Source organism: Mustela lutreola, chromosome 7 (genome assembly GCF_030435805.1).
Source record: "Mustela lutreola isolate mMusLut2 chromosome 7, mMusLut2.pri, whole genome shotgun sequence".
Lineage (NCBI taxonomy): Eukaryota > Metazoa > Chordata > Mammalia > Carnivora > Mustelidae > Mustela > Mustela lutreola.
In genome coordinates this window covers 26,346,728-26,367,025 of record NC_081296.1, presented here as the reverse complement: position 1 = coordinate 26,367,025, position 20,298 = coordinate 26,346,728, and the positions used below count along the sequence as shown (strand labels likewise).

The 20,298-nt window shown below is 39.5% G+C and overlaps 1 protein-coding gene across 7 annotated transcripts in view; it reads right to left on the bottom strand.

Moving 5' to 3' along the window:
- TJP1 (tight junction protein 1) overlaps positions 1 to 20,298 on the bottom strand; it is a 242,313-nt gene that overhangs the window by 90,539 nt on the left and 131,476 nt on the right. Inside the window, exons 1-2 of one of the 7 annotated variants that reach the window (XM_059180187.1) lie at positions 13,675 to 14,215; positions 12,690 to 12,768 (exon numbers count right to left, since the gene is read on the bottom strand). The exons of 5 other annotated variants lie outside the window; for them this stretch is intronic. Coding sequence is in view for 1 of the 2 variants with exons in the window: in XM_059180184.1 (XP_059036167.1) it covers positions 13,675 to 13,701 (27 nt within the window). In the remaining variant the exon portion in view is untranslated. Of the gene's footprint in view, positions 1 to 12,689; positions 12,769 to 13,674; positions 14,216 to 20,298 lie in introns of those variants that run through there. One more of the 7 variants, XM_059180184.1, reaches the window with a different exon arrangement.

The following is a 20,298-nucleotide window of genomic DNA, read 5'->3' as shown; positions in this document are numbered from 1 at the left end:
GGTAGTATTTTTGGTATATGTATGAAATAAAATGTTAAAATTAACTTCACTTATCTTAACTTCTTGATGTGACTAATAAAAATTTTAAATTACAGGGCTCCCTGCTCTGCAGGGAGTCTGCTTCTCCCTCTGCTCTCTCCCCTCTTATGTTCTCTAATAAATAAATAAATCTTTTTTAAAAAATTTAAGTTACATGTGTAGCTCACATATTTCTAATAGAACTGGTCTGGCTCTAATCACCAATGAATGGGATATCCAAAGGGTGGAAAAATACTGCAACCACTGTGGGGAAGGAAGCATCAAGAAATTCTACAAAGATGAACAATCTTGTTCCTCACCAGGAACTACTAGGGGGATGAGGAGGAGAAAGAGAGAGATGGGAGAACCTCACAGTCCTTTTTTTTTTTTTTAAGATTTTATTTTTAAGCAATCTCCACACCCATCGTGGGACTTGAACTCACAACCCTGAGATCAGGAGCTGTATACTACAGCATGCAGGTGCCCCAGGGGAATCTTACAGTCCAAGAGAATTAGGAGGTGCACCAAACAACCACACAGGAGGGCTTTATCTGGATCCTGATTTTTTAAAATAGACATTTAAAAAGCAAGTTCATACCTAAGACAACTGGAAACTTTACATGGACTAAACACCGAATTTTGGATTTAGAATTTATTTTTAAAGTGTGATAATGGTCATATCGTTCTTTTTTTAAAGAATTCTTACCTTTTAGAAATACATACTCAAATATTAGCAGATAAAAAAACAAGCCTGGTATTTCCTTCAAAATAAGGGGGGAGCTAGGGTACAATGCATTCTAAGTATAGATAAAACTGATCATAATTTGTTAACTGCATCTGTTAATGGTAATGTGGGGCTTTTTATACTCTACACATACTTTTGTATGGATATGAAATACTTCCACTTTCAAAAAAAGGAAGAGGCGCCTGGGTGGCTCAGTGGGTTAAGGCTCAGGTCATGATCCCGGCGTCCTGGGATCGAGCCCCACATCTGGCTCTCTGCTCTTCGGAGAGCTTGTTTCCTCTTCTCTCTGCCTGCCTCCCTGCCTGCTTGTGATCTCTCTCTCTCTGTCAAATAAATAAATAAAATCTTAAAAAAAAAAAAAAAAAGGAAGGTATCTTGAAGGGATTAGGAAAAATTTTAAAAGTTTTTCTTTAAATTCCAATATAGTTAACATATTGTGTAATAATAGTTTCATGTGGGGGTGCCTGGGTAGCTCAGCCTGTGAAGCATCTGCCTTCAACAAGACCATGACATCGGGATCTGGGATCGGGGCCCGCACTGGGCTCCCCACTCAGCCTGTAGCCTGCTTCTCCCTCTGCCTCTGCACTCCCCCCACCACTGCCCCACTTATAGGCATACATTCTCTCCCCCTCTCTCAAATAAATGAAAATCTTTAAAAACAAAAACAAAAACAAAATAACTATTGAAAAATATTAGTTTCAGGTGTCAATATAGTGATTCAACACTTCCATACAACACCTGGTGCTCATCACAAGTGCCCTTATTCCCCATCACTTATTTCATCCACCCGTACCCAAAACCGTCAGTTTGTTCTCTATAGGTAAGAGTCTGTTTCTTGGTTTCTCTCTGGCTCTCTCCCCACCCCACCCTCTGCTTGTTTTGTTTCTTAAATTCCATATGAGTGAAATCATGTATTTGTCTTTCTTTGACTGGTTTATTTCCCTTAGCATTATACTCTCTAACTCCATCCATGTCCTTGCAAATGATAACATTTACTTCTTTTTGATTGCTGAGTAATATTCCATTATATATGACTCACATCTTTATCCAGTCATGAGATGATAGACACTTGGGTTGTTTCCATAATTTGGCTATTATTGATCATGCTGCTACAAACATTAAGGTGCACATATTCCCTATGAATTAGTATTTTTGCATACTTTGGATAAATATCTGGAAGTACAATTGCAGGATCTTAGGGTGGTTCTATTTTCCACTTCCTGAAAAACCTCCATACTGTTTTCTAGAGTGGCCACACCAGTTTGCATTCAGACCAACAGTACAAGAGGGTTCTTCTTTCTTCACATCCTTGCCAACACCTGTTGTTTCTTGTGTTCTTGATTTTACCCATTCTGACAGGTATGAAGTAATATCTCATCGTAGTTCTGATTTGCTTTTTCTTGAAGATTAGTGATGTTAAGCATCTTTTCATGTGTCTTTTGGCCATCTGTAGGTCTTCTTTGTGTTTTTTTAAGTTTTGGGTTTTTTAAAAATATTTTATTTATTTATTTATTTCTCAGAAAGAGAGAGAGAGCGCGCGCACAAGCAGGCAGAGTCAGAGAGAGAAGCAGGCTACCTGCTGAGCAAGAAGCCTGATGCAAGACTCGATCCCAGGAACCTGGGATCATAACCTGAGCTGAAGGCAGCAGCTTAACCAACTGAGCCACCCAGGTGTCCCTTTTTTTAAGTTTTTATTTAAATTCCAACTAGTTAACGTAACCGTGTAGTATCAGTTTCAGGTACACAATATAGTGATCCAATACTTCCATACAACACTTGGTGCTCATCCAACCAGTGCGCTCCTTAATGAGGGGACCAGAAATTAATTACTGATCTAGGAAAGACCCAAACAAAGAATGCTGCTACCAAGATGCCAGGCCAGTAAGTAAATTTTCAGCAACTCCCTCCCTTCAGAAAGGAAAAAAGCAGTTAGATCTGGAGATGTGCTGGTACATTTCGCTTCCAGGCTGGCTTTAATCTGGTCTATTATCAGTAAGTGAGTAACAGAGTCTTTAAAAGGCCACTCTAAATCTAGGAAGGACATCGGATATTGATTAAATAACCAGCAGAAAGTAAGCACAAGTTGCCATAGTGTTACAAAGACAAAGTATACGGAGCTTAAAGGAGAGTTCTGACCTAATTTGGGGGCTCAGGACATGGTTCTTGAAAAGAACTGGAACGGATGCTTGGTGAATGAGGGATGAAGGCAGGGAAGCTTTCCAGGTGCAAGAGACCTTGCATTGGAAAAGTCCTTCTTTCACTCACTTAAATAATATTTAAGAGTTTATTATATCTTAGACGCTGTGTTAAGTTCTGTGTTTATTCTCCTGGAGTTTACAGTCTGGTGGGAGGAAAAAAAAATCACAACTTTATAATCGCAGGCTTAAATACTACAAAGTAAAGAAAAACAGTGTCTTAAGAGAACTCAGAGAAACTTGGCAGGAAGTGCAACATCTACGAGGAACCAAAAAGGACAGCATAGTTTGAGAACACAGAGCAAGGAGGAGACAGATACAAGATGAGGCCAGAGGAATAGGCAGGGTTCAAATAATCCGGAAGGACCTTAACAACCATAGTATGGATTTTGGTCTTACTTCTAAAGGCAGTAAGAAGTCTATGAGTTTTAGGAGAGATTGTGCTGGGGTGGGAAACTAATAAAACTTGGGTTTTGAAAAGAGTGAGAAAGAAGGGGTATATTATACTTAGGCAGCTACTACAGGAATCCAGAGAGACTATAATGTGTATGTATGTGTATATATGTTGGGGGAGGGGAGGAGAGCTAGAGGGAATGCTAGAGAATACAGACGCAACAAGTGGAAAACTACAAAGTGCTCAAGAGTTAAAAACAACGAAATTTGCTAATCACTCATTCACCATATTGGGTAGATATTCAAACTGTGCACCGGATTTAGAATGGTCTATAATTTCTATTCTCTAATCCATCAGAATATAAAGATTGCATGCCTTACTTAATGCTATTATAATAAATTTTTCTAAAGTATCTCAGAGCCCATGGACTTCTCTGAAATCATAGCACATCCTGCTGGGCTGGGCAGACCACCTCTGTCCAGTATCAAATAATAAATATATACATACATAAATACACAGATTAAATGTTCATACACGGATGCACACACAGAAAACCCTAATTCCTGCATGGCTCTTCTCCGATATTAAGATGGGGGCACTTAAAATGTTTTCTTAAAAGATAACAGTCTAGGGCGCCTGGGTGGCTCAGTGGGTTAAGCCTCTGCCTTCAGCCCAGGTGATGATTTCAGGGTCCTGGGATCAAGCCCCACATCGGGCTCTCTGCTTGGCGGGGAGCCTGCTTCCCCCACTCTCTCTGCCTAGTTGTGATCTCTCTCCCTCTGTCAAATAAATAAATAAAAATCTTACAAAAAAAAAAAAAAGATAACAGCTTAACATAATGGCTTACTATGTGCTGGGCACTGTGCAGAGTGCACAACCACCATGAGATGGGTACTGTCGTCATTATCTGCATTTCATGGATGAGAAAACAGCTATCAAGTGGTAGACTCGAGATTCAGATTCCAGAGCCTAAACTCATATATAAAGCAACTTAGGGTTATTCAAGGATAACCTTTCCAGTCCTTATTTTACTTGGTCTCTCTCTACATAGGATCTGGCCACCTACCAGGTCTCTTGAAACTTTTTTTTTTTTTTTTGCTGGCCTTTCCCTGTGCCACGACCCTCATACCACATTCAAATTAAGAACTGCTATTCATGAAAGGACCATTAAGAGAGAACCACCATTTTTGGAAAACAGATCTAAAATACATGTGATCAATTGCCTTTTATTCAAAAAATATAAAGCAAATCAATAAGAAAAAGTCCCACAGAAAAGTATACTTGAACAGGCAGACTATAAACATGAAAAATTGCTCAATCTCACCTAGTCAAAGAAATACAAATTAAAACTACAATGAGACTATATGTACTAAAGACCCACCAGAAGGGCTAAAATTAAAGTTTCTAATAACACCAAGTACTGGTGAAAATGCGAAGCAAAAGGAACCCTCATTCACTGATGATGAAGATCATAAACTGGTACAACCTCTTTGAAAAACATACTATTCAATTACTATTTCAATTACTAAAATTGAAGATACACTAAATAATCCAGCAGCAATTCCAACCTTAAATACGTATCTTAGAGAAATATATGTGTGTTCACCAAGAGAAATGTAGAAGTGTTTATGGAAGCATTACTCTTAACAGCCCAAATTAGGAAATAACCCAAATGTCCATCAATAGCAGAAGGAATAAACCGGTATATTCATGCAATAGAACACTATACAGCGATGAGGATGAATAAATTCATACACAACAATATATGAATCTTAAAAACATAAAGTCAAAACAGTGATGGGGGGGCGCCTGGGTGGTTCAGTGGGTTAAAGCCTCTGCCTTTGGCTCGGGTCATGATCTCAGGGTCCTGGGATCAAGCCCCACATGGGGCTCTCTGCCCGACAGGGAAGCCTGCTTCCTCCTATCTCTCTCTGCCTGCCTCTGCCTACTTGTGATCTCTGTCAAATAAATAAATAAAATCTTAAAAACAAAAACAAAAACAAAAACAAAAAAACAGCGATGTACCTTAGGCAGATCACAACATATGGATCTTATGGTCAAGACAAGGGCTACCTTATGAGGGTAATACTGTTAGGAACAGGCAAGGCGGGAAGCTTCTGAGAAGCTGGCAATGTTTTATTCCTTGACCTGTATGGTGTTTACACGGATGTTCACGTTATAATAATTTATTAATGCGTATGTGCTGTATAGACTTTCACATAGGTCCTATATCTCACAGCAAAAAGGCATAAAAAATGACATCAGCTGACAATATTTAAGTCAAGATAATTTACACAAAAATCCAGATTTACAACCTGTTTTAAAAAACTGGAAGATCTGGCCTGCCTTGCCTCCTTCTATGCCTACAATCAGCTGGAGCTGAGCAATACCTACTTCCTTCAGATCAGCTTGCATTTCTCTGACTGCCGCAGTGCCTTGTTGTCTCCCGGCTTTCATGATTCATGTTATCTACCTGGTCTAAAACCCACCTAACACCATTCCACACTTACCTCTGTGACACTCTTTTAGCACACACGAACTTATGTATAAGCATGTGCATGTATGAATTACAAAGCATATAAGCAAGATAAAGCATCAAGCAACCTCACATTTAAAATAGAAGTGATAGTAGTACCTAACAGAGTTGTTAAGATTAAATGAAATAATGCACACAAAAGACGTAACTGAGTACTTGTCACAGAATCAGTGCTCAATATTAGGGGGCTATTTATTATTGACACGCATTTCTCAAATTGACAACACATGTAAATCTACTTGCAGGGCTGCTGTCCTTTGGTTTTATAGACAACACAGCAGAAAAATAGGGTTGGTATAAATTTGTTTGATCAGATACTTCAACACGTATTAGTGTTAAAAACAACTAGTAAATAAATCTTCCAAAGTTCCTTTACATGACACTATGGAAAAGACTTCCTACAATTAGACTTTGAAAAGCAGGACTGTTTTACTTGTTCTGTCCAAAGCAAACCTGATTGTGGCTTTTATTGGCCTGATCAGAGTTAGGTAAACGGGTACCTACTAAAATATACTTTAAGAGGATGAATTTTAAGACCTTAGTCATAAAATACCCTCAAAACTAAACTTTAGTTTTGACTTTTGACTTTTTGAGGTGAACATCATATGAATACCAAAAGCAGCTTTCTATATTTCACAGTTGTCATACTCCAGCGACAGGCTAATCTAGGCTGATCTAATTCTTGTCCAAAGACAGAGGAATACAATATTTTTCTAAAAACAAAAACAAACAAAAAAAACAACCAACCACAAAAATCTACTTCAAACTTTTTTTTTTCCCTGAAGCCAGTTTGGTAGTTAAGTCCTTATACAATACTATGAATTTGATCCACGAATACAATGAAAACTAATGAACTAGTTATCCACATCTCACAAAAGTAATGCTGAGCAAAAGAAGCCATACACAACAGAAGCCACACTGGAAGGTTCTGTTTGTGTAAAGCTCACAGGCAAAACTACAGTGTTCAAGGAATGCATAATTAAGTGGTAGATTATAAAGAAAAGCTAGAAAATGAGTACCACAGAAGACAAGATAGTTATAATCTTTGGGAGAAAGAGGCTATGATCCAGAAATGGCACGTTAGGAATTCTAGAACTTATCATCATGTACAGTATTTTCTTTGTTGCTCTCCACTCACACAGTTAAAATGCTCTATAAATACAGAGATATGTTCAGTGTTCTATCTCAAGCATCTTCAACAGGATTTGGCACATGCTAGCTTCCCAATAAATATCTGTTGAATGTGAAATAAAGTTTCAAAGACTCAAATTGTTCCATATTTCACACCTTGTCAGACTCTAAATATAACAGGAACAGCTAGCATACTGTGCATCTTGCATGTCAGTATTCTCAATGAGTTGTAAGTAAATTCTGACTATAATTCTTAACCTTTTTCTCCTTTTGAGATACTTTTACCAAACATGCATACAATACTTACATAGATGTATCCAGATTCGATTAAAACATTTTTAAAAAACTAACAAAGAAAAATACCAAAACTCATATGTGTTATAGCAAGCCCAAGCTCTAGATATGACTCTACCATCTTCCCCAACCAAAAAGCACACAGGATGTTGTGTTATTATAAGATGACCATAAGTGTGATCGTATTTTTTATGGGTAAACAATGTAAAACTGTATTACAGTTTCATAACTGATTATTATAGAATAAAGCAGTTGGAAACTATAAGCTTCTAGAGGACAGGGATCCAAACAAAAGGTGTTCAATGAATGTTTCTTGGGTTAACAACAAAAAAATTAGCTATCACTGAAATCCTATAATTATGAACTGAAGTTGAGAGGTAACTGAATTATGTTTAATTCAGTCATCAGAAATTGTACCAACCCCAAAGATTAAGATTACTAGTGACAATTCCAAAAGAGTGAAAATTGCTACAATAACCAAGAAAAAATGATGAACTTTCAATCCTGGGGAATATATACTATTTAAAAAAAACAAAAACCGTATTTCAGCAAATCAAAAAAACTTTTTTAATTAAAAGAAGCATAAGCTAACTTTATGTTCTTAATTAGTATCCATCTAAAGTAGTATTAACTCCTGTGTTCATATCCCTTCTGGGCACAATAAACTAGAACGATTGAGGTCATTCATCAGTCAGTTCAATTCTTAGCATTTCACTTGCATGAAAGAGTTACTAGGTTGTTCTGATACAAACCTACAACACAAACTAAAAAAACTTATCTTTTGATCTATCCAAAGTTAAGCGCCATCTGAGACTCAGGATTTAAAACTACATATATAACAGTCAGGGCTTTGTTATTAAGTCTCAAATGGTATGTTTTATGGTATGAATTCTGGCAACACGGGTCTTTTGTTCTAAAGCAGTGTTTCTGTGATGTAGTTTATCACACAAGAATCTATTATTTTCATTCATTTTTAAGGTATAAAATGAAATTCCGTACTCCTATACTCACTGCACTCTTCTTATTATTAAGAATTCATCTGTTTCAGAAGGAATGGAAATAAAGCACCTGGCTAACCCATAAAGGAGCAACCTGAAGCTACTCTTCTCTACAATAAATAAATAAAGAAGCGCTCTAGGTCAGAGATACCGAAAGGGCGATATTTATTGCTGCCTTATACTGGAAACACTGTTCTGAAACTTAGCAATTTTAGATGAAATTTAAAACCAAGTAAACTATAATAAACAAATGAACAAACCCTCAGTAAACTATTCTAACGTCTCCCTCTTCTTCTTCTTACCAGATTAAAAGCTGTTAAACTAGAAAGGTTTTTCAAGACTGCCTTTCAAAATTCAGAGATGCAAAGCAAGTTCCAGTCAAGTTATTTCAGAAATATACCAGTGATCAACAACTTTCTCTCAGTCTCATTTAATATTTAATCAGAAAACTCTACTAATAAAAAAATAACTGCTCATTCCACTAGCCTGTCTTCAGCCACCGTGCTCAGTCAGTACTGGATACCATCCATGAGCCTAGAAAGAGCAGTCAGGGATGGGTAGTCTGTCCCATACACGAATTTACACGAATTTACAGCTAGACTAATGGTCTTTCAGTAGACTGAAATTTAACCAGTCAGGGTTATGTCAAGAAACGGGATCACATTTCCAATTTTCACCAAAATCATTTTTTAAGACCTTTTCCTTAGCAGCATGGTAATCTGTCTTATTTATACTGTTTTATTCTTAGAACTGTACAGCGTTTACATTTGGTCTCTAAATAGAAAAGAAAGATTAAAGACCAAGTAAAAGTCAAAGAGTACATTGTTTCCAGGACTGAAAAAAGTGACTGAAACTACTGTAATCTTTTTCCTTCAAACCAAACAAGGAACAGTCCCATCATTACACCCATCAATGCCACAGATTGGTCTCAAACTCATTATCTGGTGGTTGTGGATGGCTGACCTTCTCTATCACTTACTGACAGTAATCAATGAGCAGCATGAGTCTTTTTTTTTTTTAATATTTTATTTATTTGTTTATTTGGGGAAGACGTAAAAAGAGAACCTCAAGCAGACGCCCTGGCGAGCCGAAGCCTCATGTAGGGCTCCATTTCATGACCCTGAGATGAGTCCTTCTTAAATATAAAATAAACGTTTAAGATATAAACATGAAAACATTGGTATCTTAAAAAAAGGGGGGGGCCATCCCCTATCCTAACAGTGTAGTGGAGTTTATGCCATTGCACAATCTGAGAGAAAAGGCACAGTATGATTTGAAAAGTAGCTCTCTTACAGAGCGGTCCTAAAATAAACTTAAGAGTTGTAAATACAGTCAGGATGATCAACGAAGAACATAAATTACAGTTTTAACCATAAATATCTAAAATGCTAACATAAAAAAAATAATTATAAAAAATGCTAACATAAAAGCCTCTTGCCTTTAATATTGTAAAAATATTCCTAGTGAAAAATAAGTAATGTATAAACTTATTAGCAAATCCAGAAATATATTACTACAGTGAAGCTCATTAAAAGTTGGCAGACACAATCAACTAAATTCTCATAAAGTCCACTGAGTTTTCCCTTTACTTTTAAAGCAATATGCGGCAAATACGCACTGGTCAGTAAGCACCTAAACTAAAACTACATTGTACCAGCCATAAAGGACACAATTCCTATCTGTAAAGACTAATTTTCTACAGTTCTTAACTTTCAAATGTTCAGCTATTAAGAAAAGTCCAAGGGCGCCTGGGTGGCTTAGTCATTTCAGTGTTCAACTCTTGATTTCAGCTCAGGTTTCAATCTCGGGGTTGTGAGTTCAAGCCCTGAGTTCAAGTGTACACCCAGCTTTTTAAAATACATAAGCAAATAAAAATAAATTAAAAATAAAGAAAAGTACCTTGTACCTCACTTGATATAATAAATCAATTCCTAAGAAGTGATATAAATTATTTTTATACTTCATTATGCTATAATTTTAGAGATTACTACAAGAAAAAAAAATACTGCTCCTGAAACATAATGGAAACATTTAAGCAGCAAAATCTAGTAAGCATTTATGATAGTACAATCTTCTATTTTATTGCTTCCTCCAAAGTGAAACAGCTTGAAAATCCAGAAGACACTGCAACTTCCTTCAGCCACTTTCTGTGATTCAACCAATAGGAAATGTTCCTAATAATTATTCACACCATTTTCTTACATCATTAATTCCTTGGTGAGATAGAGAACGACCCTCAAATTCCCGTTTTCAACTCTAGAATTTTATTATCAGACGCACTAGCAATTCTGTTTGCAATTCATGTATACTACACATACAAAAACCTTTTCCTTTAATTATTTCCTAAATTAACATCACATACAAAGAGGCCCTTTCCACCCAGGTGTATTTTTTTAAAAAGTTTTCTACACTTTCTTCTAGTATTTTATAATCTATTTTATTTGCTCTTATTCAAACATTTCATTTGGATTTTTTTTTTTTTTTGCCTGTGGTTTAAAGCAGGAAACTACCATTAAAAAAAGGATAACCAATAGTCCCAGCACTTAGTAAAAATAACCCATCCTTTCCCCAATTTTTATCATATATTCCTAACTTTTCTCTCTCGCTAACTGAATTTAGGCAAATTATTTTATGTATTTCAACTTCCTCATCCATAAAGTAGGGGTAATAGTAATGTTCACTTCATAGGTTACTATAAGAATTAAATCAGTTAATTTATGTTAAGCACTTAGAACAATACCTGACACATTAAATGCTGATGATGATACTAACCAAAAACTCAAATACAATACTGTTCCTGGATTCTGTGGTTCCACTGTCTACTCCTGAGCTGAAAGACTGCTTTAAATTACTCTGAATTTATAACACATTAGGTTTTCAAGGAGGGCCTTCTTTATCCAAAATTTCATGGCTATCATTCATTTATTTTACCAGATAAACTTTCTCATTATATGCCAAGTTTTCTGCAATACCACTGAAATTCTATTTGGAATTATAGTACATGTATATGTGTGTATATATCGACTTGGGGAAACTGTTATATTCTACAATACTGACTCTCCCCATCTCCCTCATCTAATTTATTCAGATTTTATGTCCTTTAAAAGAACACGTAATTTACCAACAAACGTTGTATTTATTCCTAGGCATGCTCTTTTTGGAGAAAAACTTAGAGGAATTTATTAGAATTTTAAATGCACATACCCTTGGACCCCAAAACTCCATTTTTAAGGACATAACACACTATACTGATGCACAGATATAAATATAAAGCTAACTATTACAATAGCAAAATCCTGAAAGCAGGTTAAATGTCAATAAGGCAGCATATTCTTGGGATAACAGACTGCCCAACTACTACAAAGAATATAGAACCACAAATATTGGCTTAGAGAGTTGATCTACAACTCCTCTGCTAAAACAAAAGAGCAAGCTGCAAAATTAATGTCTTCTTTTTGTTTTTTTTCTAAGCTGAGGGTTAGGGTAGGGGAACACAAGTATCACGTGTAAAGTATTAAATACACAGTCTGGCTTGCAGTAAGCACTTCAGTCACCTCAAGATATTAAATGTGACTTGGAGAAAAGGTTGAATATTCTTTCACTTCACCTATTTTTTCATGGCCTGCCTGCCTTGTTCTACAGAAGACTTTGTGGTAAGCGCATAATACAGCATTTAAACAAAATAAACTTTCAACTCGTGTTTTACTCATAAATATTTATGAATACACGTCCCTACAATGTAATATTTAAATACTGATGCTTTTCAAAATGCCATTATCAATCCCGTAATTCAGGAAGGAAAATATTGTTTCTTCTAAATCTTACTCTAACAATCCACTGAAAACTTAACCTCTCTCCATACTTCAAATAATCTTTTTAAGGATATGTTGTCTTATTTTCCTCATGTAGTGTTATTTTAATTACAAAAATAATAAAATAGTAATAATAATAAAATGAAGTGTGTTGTCTTGGATATCAAGTACCAGAGATCACACCTCAGAAACAAAGTGACACTATGTGTAATACAGAAACAAAGCCTTTCCTCCTCTCAGAGGAAACTCCCTTAAAGGTTAAGTTAGCGAACTTACTTTAAAATCTAAGCAAAATTTTGCTTTTTGTTCTAAGTCATTGGCTCAAATTTTATCTCTAGATTGTTCTTCATCACCATAAGGTCAAAAAGGTACAAATTAAAATTTTCTTAAAAAACGAGTATTATACTCCTTAAAATATATATATATTCAGTACTAAATGTAACTGCTAATCTCCGCCTCCCAGAAAACAAAGTCCCGAGTTCAGAAACTTCAGGACCATATTATACCCTGTTCCAGATGCTATGAATTAACATTTCCAGCAAAAAATAAATACATAAAACCACTACCTTCTTATGTACTTCGATACTGTTTGAAGTAATGAACTGATTTTCCAAAAGGATTTTTACTCTTCACATTTCCGTATGCCTGTAATTGTTAAAAAGAGCAGGTACTACTGTATGATGAGAAAGACTAAATGTAGAAAAGGAAAGGGGGATTTTAACTGAGTTTACGAAACTCAGCTTTTTGACGTAACATACAAGTTAGTTTCACAGCACTGAGAAAAATGTCCTAGGACTTCAGAGCACATGTAAAAACTGATAGGAAAAAAGTGTTACTTTTCGCTAAACCCACAAGTCTTTCTTAATTTTATTTTTTAGACTTCATCGCATTGTCCATTTGTAGGAGTATTTTGTGTTACTTCTGAAAGTTTAATTCAAATTAAACTATTAAAAGTGTTAAGGGGTTCACTTTTTCAATGCTACCTTAAGCAAATTACACAGTGCGGAAAAAAATTCCGACCTGCTACACACAAAACACTGAGTGTTCTGCTGCCTCAATGTCTTATCACTAGCGCGCGCATACCACGGAGAGTGACATCAGATCGAAACTACACGGTTTCGCCGGTGACCAACCACTCCTCCACAGACGGCAGCTACCGGCTTGCTGGAGGTGGCACCCCAAACCCCGACCTCCCGCCCGCCGCAGTCTCGCCCTGAGTGTCGGCAGAACCCACTCCTGCCGCCGAGTTTGCCGGCGCCGGACCTGTTGCGCGTCCCCGCCCGCCGCGAGCCGGAGCCAGGCACCGACGCCGGCTGCAATGCACCTGCCCGGGACCGCAGCTCTGCGCGCCTGCCGCCCCCTCCTGGGTCCCCGCCCTCCGCCCGCCCGCGGGGCTCCGAGCAGCCCACGGCTCCAGCCAGCCCGGCCCACCCGCTGCCGCTCCCGGCGCCTGGGCAGTAGCCCGCGGGGAGGAGCGCGGAGCGCGGGCCCGACGAGGTCGGGCGGCCGCGTTCGCTCGGGATCGGCCCTGACGGCCTCGGAGACGCTCACCTTGGCGGCCGCGGCCCTGGCGGACATCTTGTCTCTCTCCAGCGCCGCGCGAGGTTCCTCGGACCCAAAACTCCGAGCCACCAACCCGCCGACTCCTCACGCCACAGACCAGATAAACATCTCCCTGGAGCAAGCGGTGTTGGGGGCGGGGGCGGCCGCAGAGGCACGGCCCACGGGGAGGGGACTCAACTCGGACAAAAGTCCGGGAAGCGCCCCCCCCGCCCGCCCCGCCCGGGTCTTCTCCGCGGGGCGCGCCCGGCCGGCGCCTCCCTCCGAGTGCGGCCACTCGCTCGGCCTCCCAAAGCTCCCACAGCCCGAACACGGCGGCCCCGCCCGCTCGCCACTGGCTAGCCTCGGGGGCGTCCGGCCGTCCCCGCAGTCCGCCCGGTGGCTCCTCAGAAGCCGGCTTCCGCACGTAACTTCCCTGGAGCCAGCCGCGGGGAAAGGACCCAGCCGCGGAGAATGGACCAGGCGCCCACGGGCTGAGCCAGCGCCCGCAACTGCGGGAGGCCACGCAAACCTGCCGGCCCGGCCCGGCCCACTGAGCATGCCCGGCTGGGCGGGGGGGGCGGGGCCACGATGGGGGTGGGGCCACGACGGGGGCGGAGCCGCTTCCTCCCGAGGTCCGACCCCAGTCGCGGAAGGAAAAGCCCAGTCTCGGAAGGAAAAGCCCAGTTTCCGAAGTACTTGGTGGACAGTTTCCGCTGGCATGCGAGTCTTCCTGTTTGTTTTTATCAAAGGTCCAGCAGAAACCGTCCCCGAGAAGAAAGCCCCTGTATACCAAAGCTTTTTCGATTTCTAGCAGAGACTTGTCCACTTGGCTCCTCAAGCCACGACTGATCAGCCCCCGCGCAAAAGGGCTGCTGGAAAGGCTGGCCACCTTTCCTGACAACAGTTTCCTTAACGTCGTGAATATCGATGGTCACAGCTGTCACCACATGCCTGGGCCTTGCTTTCCCACTGAAAGCAGAATGCGTTTTTACGTAAAGCACGTCCAGGCTTTCATCTCTAAAGTGCTCCTAACAGGATCGAAATGATTGCTCTCCTTCTCGACAAACCGATGGTGCTAAAACTAAAATTGGGAAGGTTGTGGGCACTCCTGGGCAAGCAGACTGGGAAAGACCCAAGAGAACTGATATCGTGGCCCACCCACATTAGGCCTCAAGATACATCCAAAGTCTCACCCACCTCTGTAGGCAGGTTTTCCAAAGTATATTTTTGGCAACCAAAATGCTGCAGTTCTTCGTGGTGAGTGAAGGGCTCAGGGGGCCTTCCATTTCTGAAGCCAGTCTCCAGCCCATATCTGGGCAGAAAAGGAGGTTAAAGACTTGCAGCCCATGGTCCAAGTTTAACCATTCTCTGCAAACATTTCCCACAATGCCGACTGCCTTGCTAAACGCCAAATACCTAAGAAACCATTCCCAGCCTCATTATTACTCACTTTGTAAAATGTAAAGCTCTCCACAAATGTCAGAAATTCTTCGAAATAATAAATAACATTTTAAAATTATTACCTAACCTAGTGCCATAAAAGGTACACAAGAAAGGGGGGAAAGGCAAAAACACCAGGTTTCAAACAATGATTTTCTGTTTGGAATTCAACTATATGGAAAGATCAAACTTCTCCTAGCCAAGAAATATCTGTATATCATATACAAATATCTATTTAGATCCCAAAGTAGGGACGCCTGGGTGGCTCAGTGGGTTAAGCCGCTGCCTTTGGCTCGGGTCATGATCTCAGGGTCCTGGGATTGAGTCCCACATCGGGCTCTCTGCTCAGCGGGGAGCCTGCTTCCCTCTCTCTCTCTGCCTGCCTCCCCATCTACTTGTGATTTCTCTCTGTCAAATAAATAAATAAAATCTTAAAAAAAAAAAAAAACTTAAAAAAAAAAATCCCAAAGTAACCTTTTCATATCTTTTGCAACTGAAGCTATCTGAGCTAGAAAAAAGCATTCTGCAAATCAAACCCTTATTCTTTCCTCTCCCCCACTCCATAGAAATGGTTGAAGTCACTTTTGTTTTAAGCTTATGGTGTAATTTTTTTTGTTTGGGGGCAAAGTATTATTTATTCTTTTAAGAATTATAATTAAGGGGTGCCTGGGTGGCTCAGTCGTTAGCTTCTACCTTCAGCTCAGGTCATGATCCTAGGATTCCCGGATCAAGGCCCTCATCAGGCTCCCTGCTCAGGGAGCCTGCTTCTCCCTCTCTCGCTCCCCCTGCTTGTATGTCCTCTCTCTCGCTGACTCTCTCTCTCTCTGTCAAATAAATAAATAAAATCTTAAAAAAAAAATTGCAATTAAAATCTCCTTAGGAACAAGCACTGTTATTTGACAGAGATCACAAGTAGGCAGAGAGGCAGGCAGAGAGAGAGAGAGAGGAGGAAGCAGGCTCCCTGCTGAGCAGACAGCCCAATGTGGGGCTCGATCTCAGGACCTTGAGATCATGACCTGAGCCGAAGGCAGAGGCCTTAACCCATTGAGCCACCCAGGTGCCCCAGAAACAAGCACTGTTTCTAAAAAATATGGAGAGTTTTCATGTCTTTATTGCTTTATTACTGGAAACCTTTCATGTGTTTATTACTTTTATCATATATTAAGGCATGCAATCAGCATAACCTGCCTAGAACTAGGCATCCTGTTTTTAATAGCACCTAAACCTGGAGACCTAAAAATGCACCAAAGCTTTTCTTTTGTTATCATTTGTCACTTTTCATCAAGTCTTCTGTATATCATTTAAATGCTTTATTACAACAATTTGCCAAAGATCCAGTATATCTGATTACAATTTTAGTTTATTTTATTTTTGCCATGGTTTAAGACATACTGAAATCAAGCAAAAAAATTTTTACCTTGAGAATACCTTGCTTTAAAAGTTACATTTGTAAAAATATCTCACTGAAAAAATATCTTTAAAATTTTTTCAGTGATATTTGTAATATCTGAAGTAAACTGTATAACATGTTTTATGTGTTTCCTTTTCTCTAGAGTAGCAAGAGAAAGTTTTTGTCACTTGTAAAAATGAAAGTAAAACACTACTGTGAAGTCTTAAAAACACATCTTCATCCCAATAGTTTATTTTTAGGGAAATGCTCTGATAAGAAATGGAAAGCATAGAGCATAATCTCAGGTAGTTGCCCCTTTAACAATGGAGAGTTTATCCACTGAACAACTAAAGTTATACCACAACTTTACTGTTCAGGTGTGAATGTGGTTATAGCTCCTCTAGACTCATCCATGGGAAGAAATACAAGCAAGTTTGAGATTCTCATTTAGAGTAACAATCGAGTTTAACCAAGAACCTCTTTCGATTGCACAGATTATGTTTTTTCTGATCATCTAATGCAAACTGAACAGGAAACTAAAAAACCACAACACTCAGAAAGAGAACTTTCTGGTTCTGATTTTTGGTGTCTGTGGCTCAGAATGAAAAAAAAAAAAGAGCTGCACAAAACCACTGTAAATCTTAGCTAGAACCATTTATTACAACAGCCTTGACCAAAGGAACAACTATATTCATGCCTGCATTTTACTTTGTATATTTTGTTTCCTTTTACTTTGTATATTTTGTTTCCATTACAAAAAAAAAAAATTATCCTCAGAAAGGCCTATTTATTTATTTATTTATTTATTATTTATTATTGGGCTCCCTGATTGGGGTTCCAATCTGCTTCTCCCTCTCCCTCTGCCTGCTACACTTCCTGCTTGTGCTCTCTCTCTCTGTGCCAAATAAATAAATAAAATCTTTTAAAATAAATTCTATACATTGCTTCAGAGTTTTCCTCTGCCAATAAAGTCATAGAACAAGATTAAACAAAGAATAGCGGGGCGCCTGGTTGGCTCAGTGGGTTAAAGCCTCTGCCTTCGGCTCAGATCATGATCCCAAGGTCCTGGGATCGAGCCCCACATTGGGCTCTCTGCTCAGCAGGGAGCCTCTCTCTCTGCCTGCCTCTCTGCCTACTTGTGATCTCTGTCTGTCAAATAAATAATAAATAAAATCTTAAAAAAATAAAAATAAAAATAAACCAAAGAATAGTTTTCTAAGGGTCATAAAATTTCCAGACTTCACAGACCAGTAAAATTTCAAACAAAACAAAACAGAACACTTCAGGGATGCATTATAGGATTACCAACTTTTTCACTTATTTTGCAAAGCAATGACATTTAAAAACAAACATTCATATACTTAAAGATGATTAAAATGGTAGACTTTATATTATGTACATTTTGCCACAATAAAAAAAATCAAAAGAATGTTACTATCACCATCATTTCATTTTCAGAAGGACATATAAACACTAAAAAGTCATTTTTCATTCAGTTGAGAATAAAGAACAGTCCTCCCTAAAACAAGAGTAAGGCCATCCTTCCCTTGACTGGGGCAGGGCAGAGCTTTCTCTTTGTCGGGTCCTGAATTTCACACAACCAGGCCGATTGTTAGCTCCATAATTCAATGGAATCCATGACTCCAGCCAGACTCGCAAAGCAAGCCTCTAACTCCTCTCTGAGCAGTTTGCCTCCCCTTCTCTCTAGCTCCTGTTTCCTATCTTCTATGCTCTCCTAAGGATTCCTCAAAGACTTCCACCCAAGGCCAAGCAGTGATTCCTAGAGGAAAAAAGAAATTAAAGAATGGAAACTCCCTTCCCTTCCTGACAAACTGTGATATACCTACCCTGTACATCTGCTTTTCTTCTGTCCTCTGCCCTCCCTGGGCTCTAAACCCCATATCCGGGGCTGGTTGGCTCTATCAGCTTTGTTCTAACTCACCACCATTTTCATGCTTTCTCAGCCAAAGGATTCTACATCTCAGAATTCAAGCTTCCTCTGACGTCTTCCACATAAAAAACAGCAGGTGCGGCTGAGGGTCAAGGTGGCAACCCTGACCCTACCCAGGCTACCTTTGATGGTATGCAATTGGCGCAGCTGCTGAGAAGGGCCCTACATGGAATTTAGTGCTCTGCAGTACTGTCTGGAATCTTAACGGTTTTTGCTTTGGATTTGTGTTTTTTAAGTGAAGGTGATGGGACACAGGGGCATGCGCTGGGGACCTTAGCTCACATGCGATCCTGTTTGTTTTAGCCTCCCTGAAGGGCTTCTCAGCTACTCACTCCCGGGGTTTCTTAAGTCCCTGCCTGTGCTCTCTCCCCCTCCCTGCCCTCTGTCCCTCACAAAGATCTGGGAGAGGGTTGGGGTCAGGCTTGTGTACCCTTAGCACCTTGGTCTGGGCAAGAGCCCCAGGCTGACAGGAGGCCATATCTTGGTGGGGGTGAGTCTCCTGCCTTGCCTCCATTGGAGTACCAAGCTATTGGGGGTAGAGGCTTAAGGATCCTTGGTAGTTGCTGTCTGCTATGGGCTGGAGCGGCAGTCTTGTAGCCTGACTCCCCCAGAACCTGTCCTTACCTTGGGCATTTAGGTCAGGTGGCTTGTGAGAAGAGGGTCCCAGTGGGCTCAGAAGGCAAGTGGGCCCCCCAGGGACCTGTGAGGGTCTATACTGGCTACGATTATACCAGGCCCAGGGGTGATCCCCCCAGAAATGTGGTCTTCTCTCCTCTCTATCCTCCCTATCTAGAGTACAGCTGGGCTTGTCTCTTCTGGCCAGCTTAAACTCCAGGGACACGCCATAAAATACAGACTGTGTAATTTAAGTGATTGTTCATACAAGTTAAATATTCTGATCTTTGCTTTTAAAACTGGCACTGCTTAATAGATAAATGGTAAAATTATAAATAACTTTAATGGCAGTGTTTTTTTTGTTGTTTTTTTTTTTGCTTTTTGAACAAAGGGTCCCCTACTTTCATTTTCTACTGGACCCCACACATTAGAGACCACCTCTCCCCTTAGATCTCATTCAGTGAGTTCATGACAAGCTTTTCAGAAGTTCCCTATCACCTCTAGGTCTCTCTGTTGTCAAGACATGCCCAAGTCCTTTGGTATTCTTTCTTTCTCACCTTAGGCATATGTTCTTTCTATGAAAGAAGCAATAGACATTTTTTTAAGAGTCCAACTGGACCCCATGCTCATTCCCACTCCTATTACCCAGGAATATTAGTATTTAAACTGAACCAGAGTATGTCTTTCGAGATCACTTTCTGTGTATTTATTTACACATACATATGAAAACAAAGAGAAACAGGGGAGGGCTGTGTATATATACAGGAATATACAGGTTTTTTAGAAAACAAATGATAGGCAATATTTACTTTTGCAAATTTTTTCCTCTTAATATTTTTGTCTTGGAGATTATGTCAAACAATGAAAATCTATGTCATCATTTAAAAATGGCTGCCTAGTATTCCATAACATAGATTTACTGTAATTTGTCTAATTAAGATGGTTTTGATATTATGCTGCTGCAGTGAAAATCCTTATTTATGCTTTCTTGTGCACATGTGAAGTTTCCCTCTAAGAGAGACATCCTAAAGGGAATTTTCTGGGTTGAGGTATATGTTTATTTGAAATAAATTTTTTAAACTGTTACTGTTTACCATCCCTCCAAAAATACCGGATCAACTTATCCTGTTTGCCCCACCCATATGAACACTTGATAATAGTAATCTTTTAAATTTTCGCCCATCTGGTAGACAAAAATGGTGTATTACTTCCTGTTTATGTCATTTACTCCCCCCCT